At 51.9% G+C, this 23555-nt stretch overlaps 1 protein-coding gene across 1 annotated transcript in view; it reads left to right on the plus strand.

Moving 5' to 3' along the window:
• Positions 1 to 2056: 2056 nt before the first annotated feature.
• UBN2 (ubinuclein 2) overlaps positions 2057 to 23555 on the plus strand; it is a 69798-nt gene continuing 48299 nt past the window's right edge. The window contains exons 1-3 of the mRNA XM_075558723.1: positions 2057 to 2798; positions 7688 to 7786; positions 20593 to 20694. Coding sequence (XP_075414838.1) covers positions 2391 to 2798; positions 7688 to 7786; positions 20593 to 20694 — 609 coding nt within the window. The 5' untranslated portion in view covers positions 2057 to 2390. The remainder of the gene's footprint in view (positions 2799 to 7687; positions 7787 to 20592; positions 20695 to 23555) is intronic.

Here is a 23555-nt window from a genome sequence, read left to right on the forward strand (position 1 = left end):
GGCGGTTCTACCCAGTCCTGCTGACTCGGAATCAACTCGACAGCAGTGATTCTTGTTTTATGTGAACGTTCACACAGCAGATTAACTTCCCAGTTAACAATTGTTCTATGGCTTTGTTTGTATCTTCCACTATGTGTCAACATTCCCACTGCTTCCACTCTATTTGTTGTTTCCATTGATTCTTTCCCGGGGGAGCCTCATCACTGTCTTCTCTCTGCTTGAGAATATATGGGGTCATTTGGTGTCGCAGGATGGATTGTCCAGTGGAGTGCAGTACTCACAGCAATGCTGTGTGTTTCTGGTTGTACTCACTTCCTTATCTTTGTGTTATATTAACTTATTTCTACTTTATTGCACACTATACGCTAAGTATTGTCTTTGGCACTTTTATTTCAGGTACGTACGTGTGTGCTCCTGTCCTGGGTCACTGTGTAGAATGGAGTCTGTATTCTAGGTTGCAGTGTGAGGCTTAAGAGAGAAATTGTTGAGAGTCTGACTGTACGTAGAGAACTTATTTTGTAGGCAGGTTGGCAACTAAGATAGAGAATGAGATAGTTAAGAGTGTCTTAGAAACATGAAGATGGCCCCATTGCAAGACTAGTAGGAACAGAAAGGTCCCATAGTGCCACTCTGACAACAGAGACTGGAGTGAGGAGAGGCACTGTGGAGATAAAAAGGGTGTCAGAGAACAGGAAGAGCCTTTGGGAGGTGAGAGGGACCTTGGGAATCAACATCATCCCATCCTCTTACATATCAGAATAAAAGCCAAAGCCACAGACTTCCAGTTCATTCAGATTCAGTCACCCAGGAGGACAGGGAAAACCTGCCCCACAGGGTTTACAAGGCTGTATAATTTGTATGGAAGTCGCCTGCCACTGCTTTCTCCCAGGGAGTTGTTTGGTGATTTCAAACGATCAGCCTAGCAGTTAGCAGCTGAGAGCTTTAAACAGGGCACTACCACGTCTCCTGGGCAAAGTAATACCTCCCCACCAAACCCAACCCACTGCCATTGGGCGCTTCCCATTGATAGTGGCCCTGGAGGGGGATTTGAGGCAGGAAATCTTTACAGGAGCAGAGCCCATCTTTCCCAGGAGAGGCTGGCGGGTTTGAGCTAGAGCTTGCGCGGGAGCCGGCGCCGGCCACAGGGGCTCCAGGGGAGAAGCAAAGGGGAGCAGAGCTAAAGGAATTGTCACTCCTCAGTGACAAAGCTTTGGCTAAGCCCAGGAAGCCCACCAGCAGGGGCTGGTAATCCGGCTATTGTAAAAACCACAGGCATGAATTTCTGAATGCGGGAATGTACTTTCTTCTGCTGAGTCCCATCTGAAAGCCAGTCGGCTTATCTCAGGGGGGTTCCGCAAGGTGTGTCTTGATCCAGGATCTTCTCTTGCCCCACCTCCAAAATGGGTCGTTGGGAAGTGTATGTCTAGAGCGTTGCTGTTGGCTGCCGTGGAATCGGTCATGCCTCCTGGTGACCCCAACCTCTTGGCAATCTCACGTGTGCCAAGCAGCATTGCTACACTGGGTTTTCCAGGCTGTGATCCTGGGCTGTTACCGCCAGCCCTTTCTTCTGAGGCGTCAGTGTGGAAGACCACCTGATGGGATTTCCTCGGTGGTGGGTCACCTTTCCGGGAGGGGACCGCCACACCCGGAGCCGGCTGGTGGACTAGCAGCCACACTTCGCCACCCATGTCGCTGTGATTGGCGAGCACCCAACTCATTCGCCACCAAGCCCTCCTAGGCAGTTTCCTACTAACTCCGACAGTTGGGACCTGACAGTGCTGATTTGCTTGTTCGCTTTCCCAACTGCAAAGCTTTCAGGACCACGTTTCGATCGGTCGCCCACAACCCTTCCCGCGGCGGCGGCCGGGCTTGCGGACAGGAATTGGGAACCCGAAGCCTCGCCGTCGCCAGCACGCGAGGGACCACAGAACTTCCGACTGGCGGCGCTTCCGGAAGCCGCTGGGAACCCCGAGCGCCTCCGGCGGACGGCGCTGATAGCGTCCCCGTTCCCCGGGCAACGAGCCGGGCCGTGACGTCACTTCCGCGGACCCGTCCGGACTCCCGGCCGTCGAAAGGAAAAGAGGAAAAGGGAGCTGCAGCCACGACTGTGGACGCGAGCGGCTGCCGCGTGCGCATGCGCCCGTGCGGCGGCCTGCTTCTATTTATGTGGGGGATCCAACATGGCGGCCGCGGCAACCGGGGCGATGGCGGCGGGGCCGGTCCGCACGTAGTGGCGGGGCGGCGGGCACGGTCCGCACTCACGGTGGCGTCGGCTGAGGGCGGAGGAGGGCAGAGAAGCGGCGGAGAGAGACCGGCAGGGCGGGCGGGCGAGCAGCCCGGCGTGGACCCCGCACCGGCCCGAGCGCGAGCGGCGGGCCACAACAGAGGGGATGGCGGAGCCGCGCAGGGTGGCCTTCATTAGCCTGTCACCGGCGAGGCGGCGCGAGGCGGAGGGCGCGGGGGGCGCAGAGCGCGGGCCCGAGCCCCCCCGCGAGCCGCCCCGGCCGGAGCCGCCGGCGCCGCGCGAGGCCGCCCCCCGGCCCGACGCGCAGCCCCCGGCGCGCGAGGCCAGCCGCGCCGAGCCGCCCATGGCGCTGCTCCAGCGCGAGCCCCCGCGGCCCGAGCCGCCGCCGCCCCTGCCGCCTCCACCGCCGCCGCGGGAGCCGGCCGCCCGGGCCGCGCCGCCGCCGGGGCCGCCCCGCCAGACGGTGCGCCTGGAGCTGGTGCTCAAGGACCCCACGGACGAGAGCTGCGTGGAGTTCAGCTACCCGGAGCTGCTGCTGTGCGGAGAACAACGGGTACACCGACCTGGGACGCCCCGAGACGGGGCGGGGGGCGCCCGGGCGCCGCTCCGCGCTCCGAGGGGACCGCGCACCCGCCCGGGGTCCCCCGGCTCTGCCGATGGGGGTTGGCTCCCCGCAAGTTGTGCGGCGGAGCTGTCCCGGTGGAGCGGCCGCCGTCGGTCCTGTGGGAGGAAGAGAAAGCCTTGGGGGACACGCCCCCCGACCTGGGGCAGAGGGGTGGGGGGCTTCCTTTGCTGGCACCCGGCTCCTGCTTCGCGTTGGGGGCGCACGGGGCCAGCGCCGGGGCTGTTGGCTGTGTGCGTGCGCTTGGGGCGCTTCTCCCCTCCCAAGGGGATTTAAAAGTCATCTAGACTCTCAGCCCCTCGGAATTCCACGTTGGGAATGCTGGGGACGAGTGGCTGTCTGGCTGCTGGATTTCCTCGGTCGGCTCACTGCCGGGAGCCCGTGTTAGCTTTGTTTTTCCGTGGAGTTGTTTCACGTGGGCAGGGAGTGGGAAGGTGTCGCCGTCTGCGTTCCACGGCGCCTCCCGATCCCGTGCGCGTCCTCGTTGGGCGGTCGGCCCTGGGTTTAGAGGCTCGGGTTGCAGCCTTCACGACAGGGCCGTTGTCACGGGGGGGTGGGGGGCGGCGATGACAAAACCCGCGGCTTTGGCGGTTCGCGAACTTCATTGGGAATGTCCAGGCTCAGATTGGCCTTTGCGGGCACTGAGCGAGGGCCTTAAGAGGGGCTTGTTGTTGCCTTAGGTCCTTTCCATTGTTGGGGGTTGGTGGGTGACCTTTCGAAGGGAGGAAGGGAAATGACGGCGTAACTGTATGAAAGGGCAGCGGTGATAGGTGGCCCTGGTGGCGTAGTGGGTTGAGCATCGGGCTGTTAACCACATGGTCTGCCGTTCGAAAGCACCAGCCGCCCCGGCTGGAGGCAGATGAGAGGCTTTCCACTCCCGGGGAGATTTAGTCTTGAAAGCCCTCAGGGGCGGTTCTACCTGCCCCATGGACTCGCTGTGAGTCGGAATGGACTGGATAGCAGTGAGGTTGGTTTGAACCACAGGTTAACGGTACCCAGATTCGACTGGTCTCCCCGTCATCCTTGGCTGTTAACCGGAAGGGTCCTTAAGCAACATCACCAGGTTTTGTTGATTGGGCGCTGTTGGCGGTAATTGTGTGGTGCCTGTTGGGAAATGTTTTCAGCCAAAACGAAACGGAGGCTGGAGATCATTGGTTGTCCCCATCTGTGCCTGCTTGAGTGGCTTTCAGTGAGGGTGGCCCCGTTCTTTAGGAAATGTGCTGGTCTTTTTTTAATCATATCATTTTGAGAATAATTGGATTGGAGCAGTTATTCAACGTACTTATAATTTAACTCCTAATGTATTGTATATATTCTTGGATAAGCCGAATTTTTCAGCACATTTTAAATGCCGTTTTTGTGGTAAAATTAGGTGCTTTGCCTGATAGTCGGGTGGGCTCATACTCGAGTATATACAGTAAGTTAGTTTGTAGTTTTAGTTCCTTAAGGAAACATATTTGGGCAAAAACCACCTGGTCATCATAATGCCTCGCATTGGCTTGTGGAGTTAGCCCAGCGGGACTCCCTGGGGCAAGAACCCAGCTATGACTACCACACAGAATGGGGATAAGTAATTCTGTTAAGAGTCTTGCCCTTGGTATGAACCAATAGTTGGAAGTACAGAGAAACAACTCATCCTTTAAACGTAGAGGGTCCTGCAGAAATGAAGTAAAATTAATGCATGGCAGAAATCCAAAGGCCACAACTGTGAAACTGTGACCCTCTTCTTGCTGTAGTACTTGCACAACAACAATACACTGCCCTTAAGTTGATTCCAACTCTCAGGACACACTAGAACTGCCCCTCTGGGCTTCCGAGACTAGCTCTTGACAGGGCCAGAAAGCCTTGTCTGTCTTCTTCATTTGGTTAGCAGGTCCAGTGCGTAGCCCACTACATACATACTCAGGCTGTGATAAATTAGTATTAGCTATGTATCTTACCCTTATTTTTTTTTTTAAAAAGAGAGAGGGATAAAAAGGAGAAAAGTTAGGGATCAAGTCCCGTTTTGATCTTTAGCTTAGTAGATTTGATGGAACCAGAATTAGTTCACTAATAGGAAAAAAGTTAATCTTTGTGTTTTTCTGAATTTTCCATTTAGGGCTTTCAAATTGAATTTTCAACCAGGACTTGTCATTTTGGTGAGATTCCATATGCCAATTGGCATATTCCAGCTTTTAAAAATCCACAGTTTATGCAGTGCACTTTTGGGACAGAAATGTGCCCACCTTTCCCGGTCACTGCCAGTGAACACACTTGGTGTGTAGTAAGTGAGGACGTAGAGTGAGCCTTCAAATAGAGAACAAGAGGGTGTCGTTCCATGAGAAGGGGGTCTGGGAGGAGAGATCGAATGAAGGTGGCTGGACCCTTACCTGGTTTTCCTCCCCTTGAAATGTTTTCAAAATTGACGCAATTTTGAGCTCTTGCCTTTGAGCAGTGCATGTACCACATAGACTGAGAGGCAAAGGGGGAAGCTGCTGATCCCCGAGTAAGGTTTTCACTCTGTTGGATATGGGACTACTGAAATGAGCAAATACCATCAATATTAGGGTTGATTAGATCAGCCCCATTCATAAATACCGTGTGCACAGTAGCTCCAGGAACAGAAAGACAATCAGCATTTTTCTTTACGAAGGAGGAAAACCACATTTGGTCAGTGTAGGTGGCCTATAAAACATGACAGAGCAAACTACCTCCCTGTTGTCCCGCCCCGGCCTGGCTAGTCCTTCACCTTCTTGTCTCTGTAAGGTTGACTCAGGAGTTCAAGGGCCCAGGATGGTAGCAGTAGTGGTGGTGGTGGGGCCTCCTCTGCCCTGAAAACTGAGTTCCTCACTGTGTGGGCTGACGTGTGCTAATACAGTTTTGAAATCTGGTTTGTCGATGACGGGTGCAAAAGAAATGTTTTTTTCTAACTCTTCTAGTCACCCAGAATGCTAGTTCAGCATTTACTGTCAAAATAAAACTAAGTGATGTTAGTGTGGTACCCTAACTCCTGTGGAAGCCCACTATTTGTCCCGTGGCACATTTTTGTATGGACTTATTTCTCGAAAGCAGCGTTAAGATCAGTGGACACAGTGTTGCATTCATTCCCCATGTGGGTGGTTAGAACTTTAATATCTTTAAATCATTTTCTTCATAAGAAACAAAGACACTTATTAGAGACTCAATTTCAGGGAGGAAAAGGATTCTTAATTGTGACTTGTCCTCAGCTTATTTGTATCGGCTATCAAAAGTAAATAAGAATGGACTTTTTGATTTCTAGATAAAATTTCCATGAAACCTCTTAAAGACAACACGAAGATGCTTCTGTTTAAAAGCAGACACAACACAGCAGGCTGGAGCTCAGGGACCTGTAGGGACAGTGTGTAATGGCCAGGCTCGATCACTGTCCTTAACTGTGGCCTCCAGTTAGGCCAGGCTCACCTGAGCAGAACCACCCTTCTTAAGTTCAGTATCAGTCCATTCCCGACACTCGGGTTTCCTTTCAGACCATGTGCATAAGGGCTATTGGGAACACCTTGGAGCAAAGGAGTCTGCGTGTTCACTGCCTTTTAGAACTGAACCGAACCAAACCAAACAAAAGCAGCTCACTGCTGCCGTTGAGTCAATTCTGTCTGACTCACAGCAACACTATAGACGGGGCAGAACTGCCCCTGTGGGTTTCTGGGACTGTAAGTCCTTAAGGGAGTGAAAAACCTTGTCTTTCTCTTGCTTATTATAGCAGGAATTGGTTCTAAAGTGAATTCCTTTAAGCTCTAAGGGGTATCACCGTTTACTCATGCTCCAGGTGCCATGAGCTGGTGTGGATTCATTCTGCCCGTGTGTTTTCTGTCATCTTTTTTAGATGGAGGGTATCTCAGCCTTTGTAGCCAGAGTGAAGCCACCTGTGACTCCCGAGACAGGGTTGTACCGCTCCACAGGGCTGCTGGGGTGGCTAACCGTTACCAAAGCAGACAGCCACATCTCCTGTCCCCTGGGGAGGCTGGTAGTTTCAAACCGCTCACACTGTGGTTGCCAGCCCAGCCCAGCGCTTAAGCCACTGCCCAGCCAGGGCTCTTTACCACTGTGAGCATCAGCCACATCCGTATCCAGTATTTCAACTGTGATGTCCGTGTGTTTTAAATGCTTGGCAGTGTTATTCAGTTCCCACACCTAGCCTCGTTTTATTATTTTTAACAACTTTCTGCTCTATTGTCCATAACTGGATGACAATTTTTACCCATAAGTAGCTTTTTTCCCTTTTGTTTTGATATGTGTATTTAAAAAAGCATGTACACGAGGGAGCTTTGAACCGTTTGTGGGAGACCTCCCTTACCTTTGCATCCCATTTCCCCACAGCGCAGCCCTGTCTGCTAGGATAGACTTGCTGGCGTGAGTTGGTGGTGAGCGCATGTGGCGTGTGAGCCAGCCCCTGTTGGAGTAAGCCCCTGCCAGAAGGGCGCTAGCCAACGTGATGACCCTTCCACAGTGCTGCCACGCCGACTTGTCCAGCATAAAGTGCGCTCCCTGAATGGCCCATGCTGGCCTCGGCAGCAAGCCCGAGCCCTCTCCACTGCACGTCCTCAAGTGACGTCCCCAGGCAGGTGACTGAGCGTCGGGCACTCGGTCTTGATCTGGAGGTGGCTTTAGAAGCGTTTCTGACCCAAAGCAGCCCATTGTGTTCGGGAAGGTGTGATCTGGCGTTTTCTGGGGGTATGTGGAAGTTGTGGAGGAAAGCCGATCTCTTTTGATCCCATTTCCCACACACTGGTTGAAGCCCTCTTCTACGTCCAACTCTGGTTGAAGCCGTACGAATGCTTCTACTTCTCTTTCCATTCCCGCAGAGTCAGAAGAGGTCCATTCCGACGGAAGACCCATTTAACGATGAGCATCGGGAGAGGGAGGAAGTTGAAATGTTGGCTAAGAAGTTTGAAATGAAATATGTGAGTATAAAAATCAGTGTTTGCTGAGGGTGTTTCGTCGCTGGGGCTGGTTGGGTGGGCTTACAACGCCCACTTCCTACTTGTCTTCACAAATGGATAGTGGGGCACCATGCTACCACCTCCCTGTTGTGTCAAGTCGATTTGTCTCCCAGGCTGTCACTTTTATGGAAGCAGACTGCCACGGCTTTTTCCCACAGAGTGTCTGCTGTGTTCGAACTATCAACCTTTCAGTTAGCAGCCAAGTGCATTAATCATCCCACCCAGCAGGGCTTCTGAATGGCTAGACATCAGATGGAAATTCCAATAGCTTCGTGGCGGCTACAATAGTAAATGATTCCTTCTGTAGTTCAGGTAGTTTGTTTGACATATCTCCCGCCGTTCTGATAAAACCACCAGTATTGCTCACGTTTTATAGATGAAGACGCTGAGACTGAGCTCACTGTAAGGTAAAGTAAGTGATCTGAGATGGCAGAGTGGCACAAAAGAGGCTGCACACCAGGCCTGTCCAGCTGTCACCCTGTCCCCTTCCTGCGGACCCCAGGGATCAATGCTGCTGTGATACCCAGCGTGGTGGTCCTCACACCTTCCTGCCTCTTGAGGAGTCCAGAGCCCTCGGGTCAGATGCAATCAGAAGCAGCATGAAACTTTGAAAAGGTTCCACTTGCCTTAAAAATTTATGAACATTTTATGTTCTGTGCCACAACCTTTTGTTGTTTGTTTTCATGTAGGAAATTATTTTTAATGACCTGGATGTTAAGTTGCTTATTTTTCATGGGGTTTCTTAGTACAGTTGACTGGGTAGACCCAAACCTCACCCCAAGTTCCTCTTGTGATTTTAACCCCCCACCTTAAGTTTTCTGGAACAAGTCGCTGTTGAGAAACAACCTCTCCTGCCAGGCCCTTCTGCTTCCCTGTGGAGTGCTCACTGCCACAGCCGACCCGCTGAGATGGGACTGGCCCACCTGGAGGGCCAGTCAGCTACTAGGCCATGCTCAGCACCCTCACTGGGTCCTCTTGGTGAGGTGCTTCCCTCCACAGCACTCTCGTCTGTAGACCGAGGGGCTCCCACTTGTTGAAGGTCTTCCTGGGTCTCTGTGCTGTGACTATGTGATAATAAACATAAGATTAGGCCGGTGGGTATTTTGATAGTAGATTTAGCCAAAGCTGTTATTCACAATTCCTTGTAGAGTTTAATTATAATACATGTGATCAGATAGCACTGTAGAATGATGTATCGAGTTTGAAACACTGCCTGTGTTTCTGATACAAGCGAATCCATTGGTTAAATGTATTATTTTCTCCAAGCACTACATTTAGGTGGTTTAAAATGTATAGATGTGTCGTATCGCACCCCCCTTGCCTATTATCAAAAATCCACCCCTGTTCTTTGTTTTCGTTTACTGTCATGGAGGCGTTTTCATACGAGACAAAGAAAGCACTCACACTCTGTCCCACGAGGCTTCATGGTATGCCGTGTATGGAGACGTACTGTTTGTGTGACCATGCTGCTGTGATCAGCGCCAGAAGTTTGCTTGTATAAGTAGTGCTATAGTAAGTGACTTCGGAGCGTGGCACAGCTCTCCGTGTACATAGCATGGGTTCCTAGAAGTACGATAGAAGTGGAGTCGAAGGAGCGAGCGTGTAAAGTCATGTGGGCCTCTCTCTCGGCTGGTCTTCTGTGTGACTCCAAGGCCGCTGGAGGGCCTGTTCGGGACCAGCCTTCCACTCCTGGAGCAACTGCCCGCCCAGTGGTTGGGGTCCGGCATGGAGGGCTGGACTGGGAACCCAGAGCCCTCAGGGCTCAGGCTGCTCTCTGGGGGCTGCAACGGGACTCAGAGGCTGGTGTCCAGTCCAGAGGGTGGCCGATTTCTCAGGAGAGGCTGCCTCCTTCAGGCGAGTGGCATGGGAGAGGCCGTGGTGGCATTGGGAGAGTTAGAACAGGAGGCTGCCCAGCTGAGCCTGTCCTCATTATTGGCCGCTGACCTCAGTTGGGGCGCTTGGCTGTTTAATGCCTCAGTTTCTTTTTTTTTTTCTACCCTAACCCTAACCCAATGCCTCAGTTTCTTGTCGGAGGACAGATACCAAAGTGATCGCTACATCAGATGGAAAAACGGGTGGTTACGCATGTAAACTAACCGAGTGCTAGCGAAATGTGGGGTCCTGGTTGGCAGCTACATTCACTACCCTCTGTGCTCCCGACCTGACAGGAGGGCTCTGGCCCCTCCTCTTCTCAACTCCATGGGGACTCAGGATCATGGTCTCCTGTGGGGTATTAACCTTTGGTCATTGGCCACCCTGGTGACTGAGCTTTCCGCTCAGCCCTTCTGTTACTAGTGCCCTTGCTCCTCCATCCTTTGGTCGCTCGGTCCAGATGCTCTGAACTCAAGTGACCGTATAGGCCACACCAGGTTATCTGGGACCTTTGAGAAAATTACTGGGCTGTGACGGGTCTTGAAGAGGTGCCATCCAGCTCGAGATGCTCAAAATGGGCAAGTGGAGGTCAGTGAGCAACGTGGGCTTCCGTGTGCCAGAACTTTCCACTTCTCCAAAGGTGGAAGCCAGGACTGCCCTTCCCCTCGGGTCAGCCCTGGGCCTGGCTGCAGACAGGGCAGACGTGCACACAGTGTTCTTTTCTGGTGCATCTGCCCTCACTCTGGCTGCCTGTGCAGCCTGCCTTGGTTCCCTGTGAGCGGAGCGGGTGGGGACATGAGGGCGCGCACGCCATTTCCACTGTCAAGGGGAATGTGTTTGTAGGACGTGTCCTGGAACTGCGGGCACTAAATCCTAGCTAAGGCAAAAGTGGGGTGCTATGGGCTATGGCCCGGGGCGCAGGTGGTTCTTGGAGTGAGTTGTGTGACTAACTGCGGCCTGGATGTGGGCAATGCCAGTTGTATGGTTCAGTTGTGGGAGGAAGCTGAGGCAGGGATGGGACATGTGGCTGGTAGCACTGGTGACTGTGCTGTGGCAGGAGTGGAATGTGAGGTGGGAGGGAGGGAGGCAGGCAGAACCACAGACGGGTCTCAGGAGGGGCCTTCTATTGCAGCAGCTACCCAGGAAGAGCGGGCGAGAGGGTTCTGGTTGTTGAAATGCAGTGATGGCTGAAATTACTCAGCAGTCACCTGGAGTCAGCATCCGCTCATGGTGAGCCGTGTGTGTTAGCGTAGACTGATCTTTTGCAAGATCACCAGGCCTTTCTTCTGAGGCGTTTCTGGGTGGACAGAGACCTCTAGCCTTGTTCCCACCTGTAGCTCCCCGGGAAATGACAGGGAGTGAAAGGAACTCCTGGTTCCTCTCCTGCTTTTTATCCCCAGCCCATTTCGCGTTGTGCTGCTTGCTCACTCTGGCAAGGTGTGGAGAGCACTGCACATGAGCGTAAACCCAAACGTACTGCTGCTCGGGCCCCAATTCAGACACAGCTGGCCTTATTCCAAGCCAGACACGTTTAAACGTGTCTGTGTGAACAGCGCATGGCTACAGCCACGTTCTCAGCAAAACCCTTCTTGAATCTCACTGGGCCCTGGGTGACTCAGAAAACCAGGCCAGTCAAGGCCATGACTTCCGAAGGATTTTGCTGGGCCTGCTAAATTCAAGGCAGAGAGGGCAGCCCAGAAGCTGTCAGTGACTGTTTTTTGGGATTCTAAAGGAGTCACCGTGACAGATTTGCCCAAAGAACACTAGGCGATCAGGAGGGCTCCTTGGGAAGAAGTTTCAGGAACACTGCAAACTGCTCATCCTTCTGGGGTAGCAAGGGCTGTCCTGGGAAACCTAACCCATCACCCTCCAGCCCGGCATTTGCCCTTCAGACTTCTTTCTGTCCCCAGACTCACACACATTGAAAAGGAACACTTGAGCCCTCCTGGGGTCCCCAGGCTGCTGCTCTAATGTAGTGTAAGTCACGGCGCACAGAATGCGTCGAGGAAAGGTAGCCGAAGAAGCCCATCTTTCAGAAATGTCCGGACCTAGACGGAGGAGATGTCGAGAAACTAACACTTCAGATTTTGTTATTTCCTGCTGTTAAAAAGGGTTTCTATGTTTTTTTTAGCAGTGCTTTTTGGCTTAGCCTCATAAATCTTACTAAATACCATGCGAGCCCAGGGTCTGGCATGTCTGTTCTTGTAGGCTCCAAACGAGTCTTGTTGGTTCCCGTGGCAGGGATGCAGGGCCCAAAGGCCTTGGCCTCTCCTCCACCCTGGGGTCCAGACTCTCGCCCAGCGTTCGGTGGCTGCGGTGCGCTCCTGGGCTGCGCTTTCCATCGGGGAATGAGGCTGCCTGTGTGTTCTCTTCACCTTGTAAGACGAGAGAGGGCCCGGGGTGGGGAAAGGGTTTCTTTAGCAGTTTCCCTCGCTCTCTCACCCCAGTCACTCCAGAAGACCGTGCTAGACTGAGATGGGCTTTACCTTCAGGAAGCTAAACGATCTGGACTCTGGATGGCTCTGAGGAGGAAGGAGGGCGTCGTGCATTCTGCGGCACCCTTCGCATTCGTGCCATGCTGTGCCTTGAAAGGAGACTTTGGAGAGTCCGCAGGGAGGGCGAGCCTTGACCTCGCTGTACAGAAGTGACTGTGACGGGCACCCGTACCACAGCTGCTCGCAGGGCAGAAACAAAGCCACTCTATCAATACTCTGGTTCCCTTCCGGGGTTGCTTTGAAAACCACTCTGTCTAGAGACTTTTAAAGGATGGCGATGTCTTGGAAACAGACACCGCACAGCAAATAATCACTCAGTTGAGTGGATGGTTTACAAAGCTGCTCTCAAAGGTGAAACGGAGGCAGGGAGACTTCACAAAAGCCTTTCCTCATTCTTCCTGGGACTTGTGAGAATTTGACCAGTCTCCTATTGGCCCCATTATCCTACTTTGTTGGACCTCATGCCGGCTCTGGTCCCTAAGGGCAAAGGCGTGTGTTTGGGCAGATGGGTGACTACCACCCCAAAGTAAGACGACTGTGTCATCTCACAAACAGAGCATAGTCACCTCTGTGAAACAAGCGGAGGCTGTCGGACATGAGGGCGGGTTCCAGCTCAGACCTTTGTTTCCTCCTGGCAGTCCCTGCTGGTCTTCCTAGGCCGTGGCTTGCCTGTTCATTCTTGGCCTCACTCGGTGAAATCAGCTCACCTAAACCCTCATAGCCCCAAAGAACAGGTGAGGATCAGCTGCTTCCCACGTCCCAGGCTGCGTGCTGACTGCGAAGTTGGCCTGCCCCTGCCCCTGCCCCTGCCCCTGTCCCGGGGCTATCCTGCTACCACTTGAAATGCTGCCCCTTTTCCTCTGCCCAGGTGGAGGGAACGGGGAGTGATGGAGAAAGAGAAGTTGGTGAGTGACAGGGCTGGGTCCCCTAGAGAAGCTTTGCGACTTGGGGGTGTTGAGTTTTCAGTGAGCGAGCGCACGCCTGCTGGATCCTGGTGCGTCTCCCTGCTGGGTCCGTCTTGTTTGCTTGCCTGTGTCGAGTTTCCGTGTAATCGGACTGCATTGGGTTGGCTTGACACACCGATCATCAGGTTAAGCAGGTACTAATGACTCAGAAGGCTGAGTCACAGCGCGCCGGTGCCCTGGAGGGGCCCATGGCAAGGGCCTTCTTCCATGTAGGCCTGGCACCCCTTATGGGGCTTGTTGTAAGCAGGTTTGTGTAAGAAATAGAACTGCGTTTTTATGAGGTGCATTGAAGGTGTAAGCTGTGTACTACAAACAGTAGCAAAGACCCAGCGGCTGTATCAGGCCAGCCTTGGATCCCGCTGTGGCTGCGGAGTGCTCTCGCCTAGAATGCTGAGAAAGGGCAGCTCGCACTAGGCTTTGCAGGGAAGACCCTGTTGTGCGACCCTTTAGGTGGACGCTTGTTATTTCTGGATTGATTGAGACGGACTTTGTTGGCAGCTGCTGAAAGCCTTGTTTCAGTCCATCGACTCAGCACCACAGACACCGAGGCTTGAGGATAGAAAGGTGGGTGGGCAAGCAGAGGCAGGCGGAGGGTCAGCTTTCCCAGGGTGCACGCAGAAGGAAGAAAAGGAGAACCCCAGCAGCAGACGTGTGGTCTCCATGTGAAGGAGGGGACCAGGACGCCCTTAGTTGGAAGAGCAAAGCCTTTGAACCCCGGTTCGCTGCTCGGGTGTGTGTGGGTCCGATTCCAGTTTTCCGAGGCTGAGTCCCCCCAGTGGCCCTGTAAGTAGACCCATTTAAGATGATTTCAAAGATCTGAAAGGCAGGTGTTGAAATGGGAGAGTCCAGTCTGAAGAAGGTGAACTTCTCTTGCGATTAATGAGAGCTTGAGAGCCACAAAGATCATGTGGTGAGAAGAAAGAAGCATCATGAACATGGTTCCTACAAGTTACCGTTTGTGCTGGTTACGAACAAGGTCCACTCCTGAGGGTAATACATAAATAGTTTGGGTAGAGGAAACCAAAGAGACCACCAGAAAAGCTTACCATGCGCTCCGGTCTCAGAGCCCAGTGTAAGAGAAGGGGCATTTGTGAGGTGACACTAGGGCGTTCGTAAGAGGATGATACAGGAGAAGGTGGTGGAGTAAGGGGGAGATGCTGCTGGTGCCGGTGAGGTGGGCGGCGTGTGGTTCTGGTGGGGGAGAGGCCAGTGTACTGCTGGCCGTAGCTCCTGGCAGCAGGCCTTTGGCATTTGCAGTTTTTCTTTCTCTCTTCCCAAGGGGTCCTGCAGCAGGCAGGGCCTCTGTAACTGCGTGCTGCTCTGCTTCCTGAGATGAAGGTTCCGGCTGACTGCTCTCCAGGTGGGGTGGGTCTAGTCTTTTCCTCAGGTGGCACCAGCTGTTGCTCTAGTTCCGTGAGGGCTTTCTTGGGAGTTAAGTCCTCTGTACACTCGAGCCATGTTTTCAGCACGTTGTAAATGCAGTTTTTTTTGTGGTAAAATTAGGTGCCTCATACAACTCTTACCACAATCCATACATATACATACAGAGTCCCTAATAAAATGTAAAAGAAGAAAAGAGAAAAAAATGATTAGGGCAAAGACTGTACAGATGTGCTTTATACAATTGATGTATGTATATATATGAACTGTGAAAAGAATTGTATGAACCCCAATAAATTGTTAAAATTAAAAAAAAATTAGGTGCCTCAGCTGATATTCAGGTCGGCTTATATTTGAGTATATAAGGCTGTTGGTTGCCAGTCTCACCACAGCTGGCTGGGCTTGGGTGATGCTCACCTGCACACCCTGAAAAGCAGGGATGAATTGGGCGCACAGGTGAGTTTGTTCCACACCCTCTTCCTATTTGGTGGCTTCACTTCATCCCAACAATCAGCAGTGTGTCTGGTGACGTCATAGGTGTTACGCACCATTCCTGCAGGTCTCCCCAAAGCTCACCCAGCTTCTTGGGGAGTGCAGACTGGTCACAGGAAAAGTCAGCTGTCAGTTGTGGGCCTTTACAAAGGAGGCTGTGGCTCCAGTGTCTGAGCAGCAGCGTGTTGGGGGCTAGAAATGTGACCCTTGCATTGGTGTGAAGGTCGTCTAAAGTGTTTGGTTGTCCAACTGTGTTGTCAGGCACCTGAGGAATCACGGCCATTAACATTCAACACAGGGACAAACAGTGCAAGCAACACCCTCCAGAGACAGCACTTGTGAACCAAGCCTTTGCCTTTTGCCTTTGAACGGGGTTGACGACATGCCTTCCTTCATGATAGCATGGACACCCGAAAACGAGACTCACGGCCACAGCTCAGTGACGGGAGAGCTGCCCCCGTGGGTTTCTGAGACTGATTCTGAGGGGAGCAGAAAGAAAGGCTGGTGGTGTGAAACTGCTGACTTGTGCCCCGTATGCAGGCCACCACACCACCAGAGAAGTGTCCTCACATTAGGGAGTGAGCCAGAGCCAGAGGCTGGAGCTTGTGAGCCCCGAACAGTCGTGCTCCGAGCATCATGGTAGCCTAGCTTCCCGTTGCCTTAAGTCATGGTGCACTCTCTCTTCTTTGGAAATGGAGCTCCTTTCTGGTATTACTCCGCGCCCCCCTCGCCCCCGCAAAAAAAAGGTCCGTCAAGTTTGCATGAAATATTTGCTCTGGCAAATAACCTTTCTTCTAATAATTTTTTCCAGCGTTTCAAGAAAAGCATTCACGGCACTTAGGCTGGCCCTCGGCGCTGCCCCTTGCCCTTGAATGGCACATACGTCTGCACTCACTTCCGAACCACTGACCCGAGGAGCCCGTCGCTGCAGTCCCCTCCACTTGCCCTGTGAAGGCCTGTGTTCAGCTCCCTCACCAGCCAGGCTAACGGGCATCTATGCTACCGTCTGCCCTTTCCGTTTCAGTCATGACACCAGCACGCTGCCGTTACGGATCGTTGCAGCGTTTGTGACTGCAGTGGCCAGTGGTGTGTCAGCTCCTTCTGATTGATTTTTGATTTCCACTTGGTTTCAGTCGCTATGGTTTCCCTCAGAAAGGGAAAGGTGCACAACATCTTCCTTGAACCGCTGAAGTGGCGAAGTGTTGTCATGGCATTTCATGTGTTTCTGAGTGTGAATGTGTGTTACCCTCCAGGCTTCATGGCAGGATGTTCTTAAACGTCAGCTGACTGTAAACCTCCCACTTACCATTCCCTACCAGATACTGTGTCCCCCCCGGGAGATGAGCTCTGTGTGTGTGTGTGTGTGTGTGTGTGTGTGTGTATGTAGATGATTTCAAAGGGCGGTGGTGGTGGTTCGTTGTACAAGTCTAGATCAATCACAGGAAAATTAAAGACACCACCTGTGGGAGCCCTGGTGAGGCGTGGGGATAACCCAGAGGCCCACAGTGTGAACCCACCAGCTGCTTGTCTGGAGAAAGCGCAGGCTGCCTGCCACATCTTCACAGCCTCGGACGCCCTGTGGCACGAATGGTTGCGGCCTGCCCACGGGGTTGCTGAGTCAGGGTCCGCTCAGTGTGTAAGTGGACAGTTGGCTGCCCGCCCTGTGGAGTGCTTTCTGATGTGCTCAGGTCTCCTTCCTTCAGTCCCTCCAGTAGTGCACGACTACCTTCCTGCCTGTAGATGGCGCACAGCCAATGAAAGTTCTCCTTCACCACTTGAACCCCTTTCCAGTGGGGACAGACAGCTCGGTGGCATTCCCCTCCTAGCCAGAGTAGCCGTGTTGTGCCGCTTGACTGCCCTTTCTCTGTGACCACCTGGGGGTTGGACACCTTTGCAAATGACACATAAACATTGATGGTTCTTTATCTGAGACTAGTGTAGGCTGAGTGGAACATTCGGTGAAGTTTTTATTTTTTTAAAAATATTTAACCATATCGTTGTAGAATGGTGCCTTTAGTTGAAAGTGTTAACATTGTTTGTAGAGAGTGTGTGTCATTTATCTTCTGCCCCTGTTACAATACTTGGTGAAGATGGCATGCTTTCAGATGGATAGATTCAAGGAGCCAGGTGACTCAATATCTCGCTAGACAATCAACAGACCTAGAAAGTGGGCTGCAACACCAGGGAGCTTCGTCAGTCATTCGAGATCCAAAGAGCAGCATCCATCTGCCCAAGGATGGCGCGCAGCAGACAGGTGGGCTTAGGGAGGAAGGGAGAGTAAACACAAGCAAGTGGGAAATAGTCTGGTACATTTTGGGGATTGGAATCCAGGTCACAAAGCAGGATGTGTAGCAACTGTTCTAGAGAAAGCCAGTGCCCTGTAGACTTCCATCCCCTCTCTAAGAAAATGTTTAAAAGTTTGTGTGTGTGTGTACCTGTGTGTACATAATCATCTATTCATGACAATTGAGCCCATTTCCTTTTTGAAATTTCCCAAGGTAAAGCTTGCAGGCAGCTAGTCTGCGCTTAGATGAAGAATACATTAGGAGAGCAGTGAAAGGCATTGTCTACACTGGTACAGATAGGAACGAGAAAGACAGGGAATGAATCCGGGGCGGATGATCCCTTTAGGGCCAGTGGTATGAGTGGCAATACTGGGAACATAGAGGGTGGGTTGGAAAGGGGGACCCGATTACAAGGATCTACATGTGACCTCCTCCCTGGGGGACGGACAATAGAGAAGTGGATGAAGGGAGATGTTAGAGAGGGCAAGATATGACAAAATAATAATTTATAAATTATCAATGGTTTATGAGGGAGGGGGGAGTAGGGATGGAGGGGGAAAAATGAGGACCTGATGCCAGGGGCTTAGGTGGAGAGCTCATGTTTTGAGAATGATGAGGGCAATGAATGCACAAATGTGCCTTACACAATTGATGTATGTATGAATTGTGATGAGTTGCATGAGCCCCTAATAAAACGATTAAAGGGAAAAAAAGAAAGACATTGTCTTTTTTAATTTGCCTGTGTCTCAGAGAAAAGGTTTAAAACTTGTACTCAGCTGTGAAGGGTGGGGTGAAGCAGAGGGGAGTGAGCGACGTTCCAAATAAGGGGAAAACATTAGGGAGATAAGCAGACAGGCTGGGAGGGAAGAAGGAGGTGCCTCTGAATGGCTCTCTGTCTGCAAGCTGGAACGTTGTAAGGAAACCGGCAGAGGTGCTGGAGTCATGTGTCAAAGGCGTGGAAAGCCATATTAAGGGCTCTGGATGCATGGAGCTCGGTGTGCAGCGTGCAGGAGGAGCGGCTGGCTAAGGCATCCATGCACGGAGTGGAATGCAAGGGCCCGGCATTGGGTGGGATGGAAAAGAAGTGTGAAGGACCAAGGTGTGCCTGGGGAGTTGGTGTCGAATTGATGAGGTTTGGGTTTTTTTGGACATTGCTGAAGTGTAATTTTGGTAAAATACCTCACCCATTGGTGGCTTACAGTTGGATGAGCTTTGACAAGTGTGCTTGGTGTCTGTCTGTCTCTCCCCCACACAACCATGGGGAACAGTCCCATCGCCTGAGATAGCTTCCTCCTGCCTTGTTTCCTGTCAGTCACTCATCTGGGTCCTGTCACTGTAGCTTCTGGCCTTTTGGAGAAGGCCATGTAAGTGGACTCCCGCTGCCCCCACAACGCAGAGCCTGTGGACTCCCTCTATGCTGCTCAGGTGCTCCCCAGGGTGGCTGTGTCCTTTCAGATTCCCACCAGCAACCTCGGGGAGTTGTATGGCAGGAGGGACACGGAGGGTGTCACCCGCGAGAGGCGAGTTAGTAAACAAGGGAGGTGCCTTGGCCGAGAACAGCCCCTGTCCGGTGTAAACCTTCCCCTTCAGCACTTGTATGGAAGTGAGGCTTTGGGGTCCGACAGGCATGTGTTTAAAGATTGACTCCACTGCTTCCTGGTTGGCCCCACATCTGGTACATGGGAAGCAGTGGGTAGTGCGGTGTCGGCCCTCCTGAGTGCCTGGTGGCAGCAGCAGCAGCAGCAGCATAGGTGTGTGCAGCTCTCTCGTGCCTGCAGTAATCTGGGACTTTTCTCCCGCCCTGTGGGGGGTGGGCAGGGCCTCACCCAGGAGCAGGAGCTGGAGCCCCTGCAGTCCTGCTAAGGGCCCTCTTCAGTCAGGCGTGCGCTCCTGCCCCATCCCCACCACGTGTGCTTCCACTTGCGCTGAACTCAGGGCAGAGACTTCTTCCGGAAGTCTGGAACAGGCCCTTGGTCAAAAGCTCACAGTGCACCCTGTGCCATTTATCCCGCCCCACAGTAAGACCACGCCACTGGTGCCATTGTGGGTCGTCTTTACTGGGGTGTCCATACCACACCGAGAGCACTAGATGGGGCTCGATGCACTCGGCCTGCAGGTTGTCTGGTTCAAGGTCCTTGAGGAAAAGGACTTTTCATACTTTGAATTTGTAAGTTGCTTCAGTGTTGCACATTCTGCCCTTTCCAGCCTACATTCTCGGCAGATGCTTGTGAGTCTTAAGTATTACTTAGGACAGGCCACCTTACTTACTAGGAGAATTGCTGGGTTAAAGAAGATAAAGATTGTTTTCCTTACAAGTATCTGAACCCATTTCTGCTGTGACAGCAGTCCCATTGCGAAGAGAAAACCGTGTGCATTTGGGACCATCCCGGGGCCTCTTGCCAGAGGACTTCCGACTGTTTCCCAAAGGGCTGGATTAGTGTCGTGGCCTCTGCTCAGAAAGACTTGATCGCACCTGCGTTAGCGCCGGCTTGTCAGGATGTCAGGACCTTTGTTTGAGATGAATTTGTTTGTCACTAAGACTTCCAAGTCCATTTTCAATTTTAATTTCCTCTTTTTTTTTTAAAGTCACTCAAACTACTATTTATGTTTTTGGGATAAGGAACCTGGAGGAATTTTTGGTTGTTGAAGTTTTTAAAGAACAGACTACATGGTTACACTGCCTGTCTCAAGGAATGAAATCAATAACAACATCCTAATAAACCCTGCAGATAGGTGTGCATTTCCCCCATCTGGCCAGGATTTAAAGGTTTATAATTTGATAAGTTAGATTGCCTTGATTTGGTTAGTACTTGCTCTCCACTGAGTTGTGAAGCTGTCATTCCCAGCTCCCCCTGTGTGCGCTGATGTAGGGTTAGGGACAGTGTCTGTCTCACCTCTGGCATGGAAGACGACTCCTCTGTATTCCGTTTCCCTCTGTGTGTTTTTCTGTACTTAAGTCTCTCCCCACCCCACCCCGCAAGGTGACACAGTTCTCAGTGTACTTTTATTGCCCGAATGTCACTTTTTCTCTATAGAATAGCTTGTATCTGAAGGATTCCCTCCCACCCTCCCATCAGAGTGGAGTGACTTGTAAGCACCCCCGGTCTGCGCGGACTCTCGGGGTATCCCGAGTCTGCGCTCACTTGACAGCCGCTGGACTCTGTCTCGAGACGTTTGCACGCTCACAGAACTGAAACCCAGCTAATTCTTCTTACAGCGGCTTTGACTCCCCGGAAGCCAAATGAGTGCCTAGCTAGTCTAACGTCTCTTCTTTGCAGGGGGGGAAACCTCGTAAACACCGGAAGGATCGGCTACAAGATCTCATTGATATTGGCTTTGGCTATGATGAGACAGATCCGTTCATCGATAACTCAGAGGCTGTGAGTAATGTATATTTAATACAAAAGCAAATTCTTTGTGTGGGATTGTTGAAATTGGGGTCAAGTAACAAATGCCCCAATGAATGTGTCTACTGGTGCTTTTAAACTGTTGTTAAGGTCTGTCAGTTCTTTCTTCCTTTTAAGGGCTCTGTCAGTGCTGAGCAGGCCCACCGTGGGACAGGCCGACATCTCTGTTAGACCAGGCTTCCTCTGGGGGGCTCCCCGTGGTGCAGGAGGCCTGTGTCGAGACAGCTCTGCCCTTGTTGCGTGGGAGCAGAGCGTGAGTGATTGAGGGTGGCTGTGTCCCCAAACCTTTGTTTCGAGACGTTCACACACAGGCTTTATAGTTCTGCATACCACACGTATTGATCTCCCGACACCCACCCACCAAACCCCGCTGCCCCAAACAAACCAGAGAGCAGACTGGCCCTCGGGCCAGAGTTTGTCACGATTGGTGCCTGTTCCATTCATTCAAATTTCAGGGTGCCTAAAATCATCTGTTTTCAGATGTGTGCTTAGCATTGATTTCGTCATCCACTTCTTGCCCTATTGAATAATTAAAAACATTTTGAGCAAAAGAGAAAGAAAAAAGTTCTAGCCAAATGCTCAAAAATCGTTCCTTGGACCAGCGGTTCTCAACCTGTGGGTTGTGACCCCTCTTGGGGTCGACCGACCCCTTCACAGGGGTTGCCCAATTCATAACAATAGCAAAATGACAGTGATTAAGTAGCAGTGAAAACAATGTTATGGCTGGGGGTCCCCACCACATGAGGACCTGCATTAAAGGGTCACAGCATTAGGAAGGTTGAGCACCGCTGTGTTAGACTGTGAGCAGACGTAAAGACTGGTGCGGCACCTGACCTAACCCGGATGCACTATTTAACATTTCCGGTGTGAGGCCTGAATAAAACATTTTTTGTGTGGGGTTTCATTTATTTTTTGAATGGTTAAACTATGGCTATGGTAGAAGGACAATAAAGTGTAAGGAGGGTATCAAGTAGAATGCAAAAGTGCCCAAAAGCCCCTCTCCCAAGAGGTAAGCATGAGTCATCATCTGGAAATTTCCACGTAGGGTACACAGACCTGGGTATCCTCTAAGTAGCCCTGGTGGTGTCGTGGGTAATGTGTTTGCCTGTGAACCAAAAGCTTCCTGGCTTGCACCCACCAGCTCGGCCGGAGCAAGACCAGGCTGTCCGCTCCGGTGAGGTTGATGGCCTTGGGAACCCCTTGGCCCGTGCCCAGTCTGCCCCGTAGGCGCCCTCTGAATTGGAGTTGGTCCAGGGCTCTTTGAAAACACTCACAAGGGAGGTCGTAGTCTATATTTTTTTACCTCGGCCTTTCCGGATATATTTATGTTCGCATCCCACATTTCCTTTACTGCCAAGCAGTCTACATTTAGAGTGTGAGTGGACTTTTAAAAGTTTGTGGAAAAGTTACATTATCTTTTAATTCTGTTTTTCCACAAACTTTTTGGAGCTCCTTAGTACTGATTACAAAGTTTCTGTGGCACTTTTCTATGTGGAAAAATAATGTTCCTAAAAATGAAAGTGTTATAAGTCAAATCCTGCTTAGCTAAGCATCTAGCAGAATGCGTCTCAAGCAGAAGTAAGAAGAGAAGGGGTCCCATTTCATTGAAATCTATTGAGTGTGTGTGAGTGAACGGGCAGGGTGCCCGAGTGCCTGCTTACCAGCCAGCAGTCCAACTCCCCGGTCACAGTGGCCTGCAGATCTGTTCCTTCTCGAGGTTGCTTGGGCTCTTCTGCCTCACCGGAGTGGCTTAGCCTGCCCCTGGTGGTGGAACTTAGTGTGTGAACACTAAAGGCCAGCGTGTGTGTTTGCTTGGTGTGCTGAGTCAGTCAGGGGCTTCAGAACCTGCCTGGGGAGATTCCAGAGCCTTTTCATGCCATTTTCCACAAGTGTTCTGAAGCCCACCCCACCCTTCAGCCACCTCTTGTACAGAGGCAGTGTATTTACAGAGTGTGAATATTTAGACAGGGCCACTTTCTATGTTTGGAAATGTATTGGACAAAGCGTACTTACATCTTGAATTTCTTCCCCAGCGGGGGCAGGCAGGCTTTGAAATCGGCCCGTGAGGGCCCTCAGTCTGGACAGTGAGTGCTGCTGGCAGCCAGCTCTGGAACGTACTGCACTGTTCAATGCAGCTGTGCCTTAGGACAGTGGCAGCGTGCCCATCGCCAGCCTTTTTGACCAATTTGTATTGCTCCAAGTCTGCAGCTTGCCTCTGGAATCCTCTTTTTTCCATGAAATGGAAAGCGCTGGTTCCCATAGCAATGAGTGTGGCTTGAGTTGCCAGGTGTATTGCTAACTCTCCCCACACTCATCCCAGCCTTGGCCAGGCTCTCTCCTCTGTGGTTGAGAGATACTGTCGGAGGTGCAGACAGGGACACTAAAGTGATTGTTGTATTGCTTATAGTGAGCACATGTCTTTCCAGTCACCGCAGCAGCGCTGGGCTGCACGGGTATTGACAAGGCATGTGATCGCAGGAAGGACTTCTGGCAGCGGCACACTACATAGGGCCACCCGACCCTATGTAGCACTCCTCTCATCAACCAGTCCGCTGTACCAGGCAACCAGTGTGCAGGCACGATGGATGGACAGACAGACAGATCTCACCTTGGGAGTGGAGAGGGCTTGCTGTTATCAAAATGTAGGCCATTGGGTGTTTTCAAGTTACATGACCTTGATCGGAACTCTGAGTTAGAACCAAGTCTAGCCCTGGCTCGCCTTGCTTTCCCATTTATTTGCAATGATCACGGGGGGGTGGGGTGAGGTCGGAGAAGGAGAACACGTGAACAAATGCATACGTGAAATATATCCTGTAGTGAAATTCCCCAGGGTT

The sequence above is a fragment of the Tenrec ecaudatus genome, chromosome 9 (assembly GCF_050624435.1).
Source record: "Tenrec ecaudatus isolate mTenEca1 chromosome 9, mTenEca1.hap1, whole genome shotgun sequence".
NCBI classification, from domain to species: domain Eukaryota; kingdom Metazoa; phylum Chordata; class Mammalia; order Afrosoricida; family Tenrecidae; genus Tenrec; species Tenrec ecaudatus.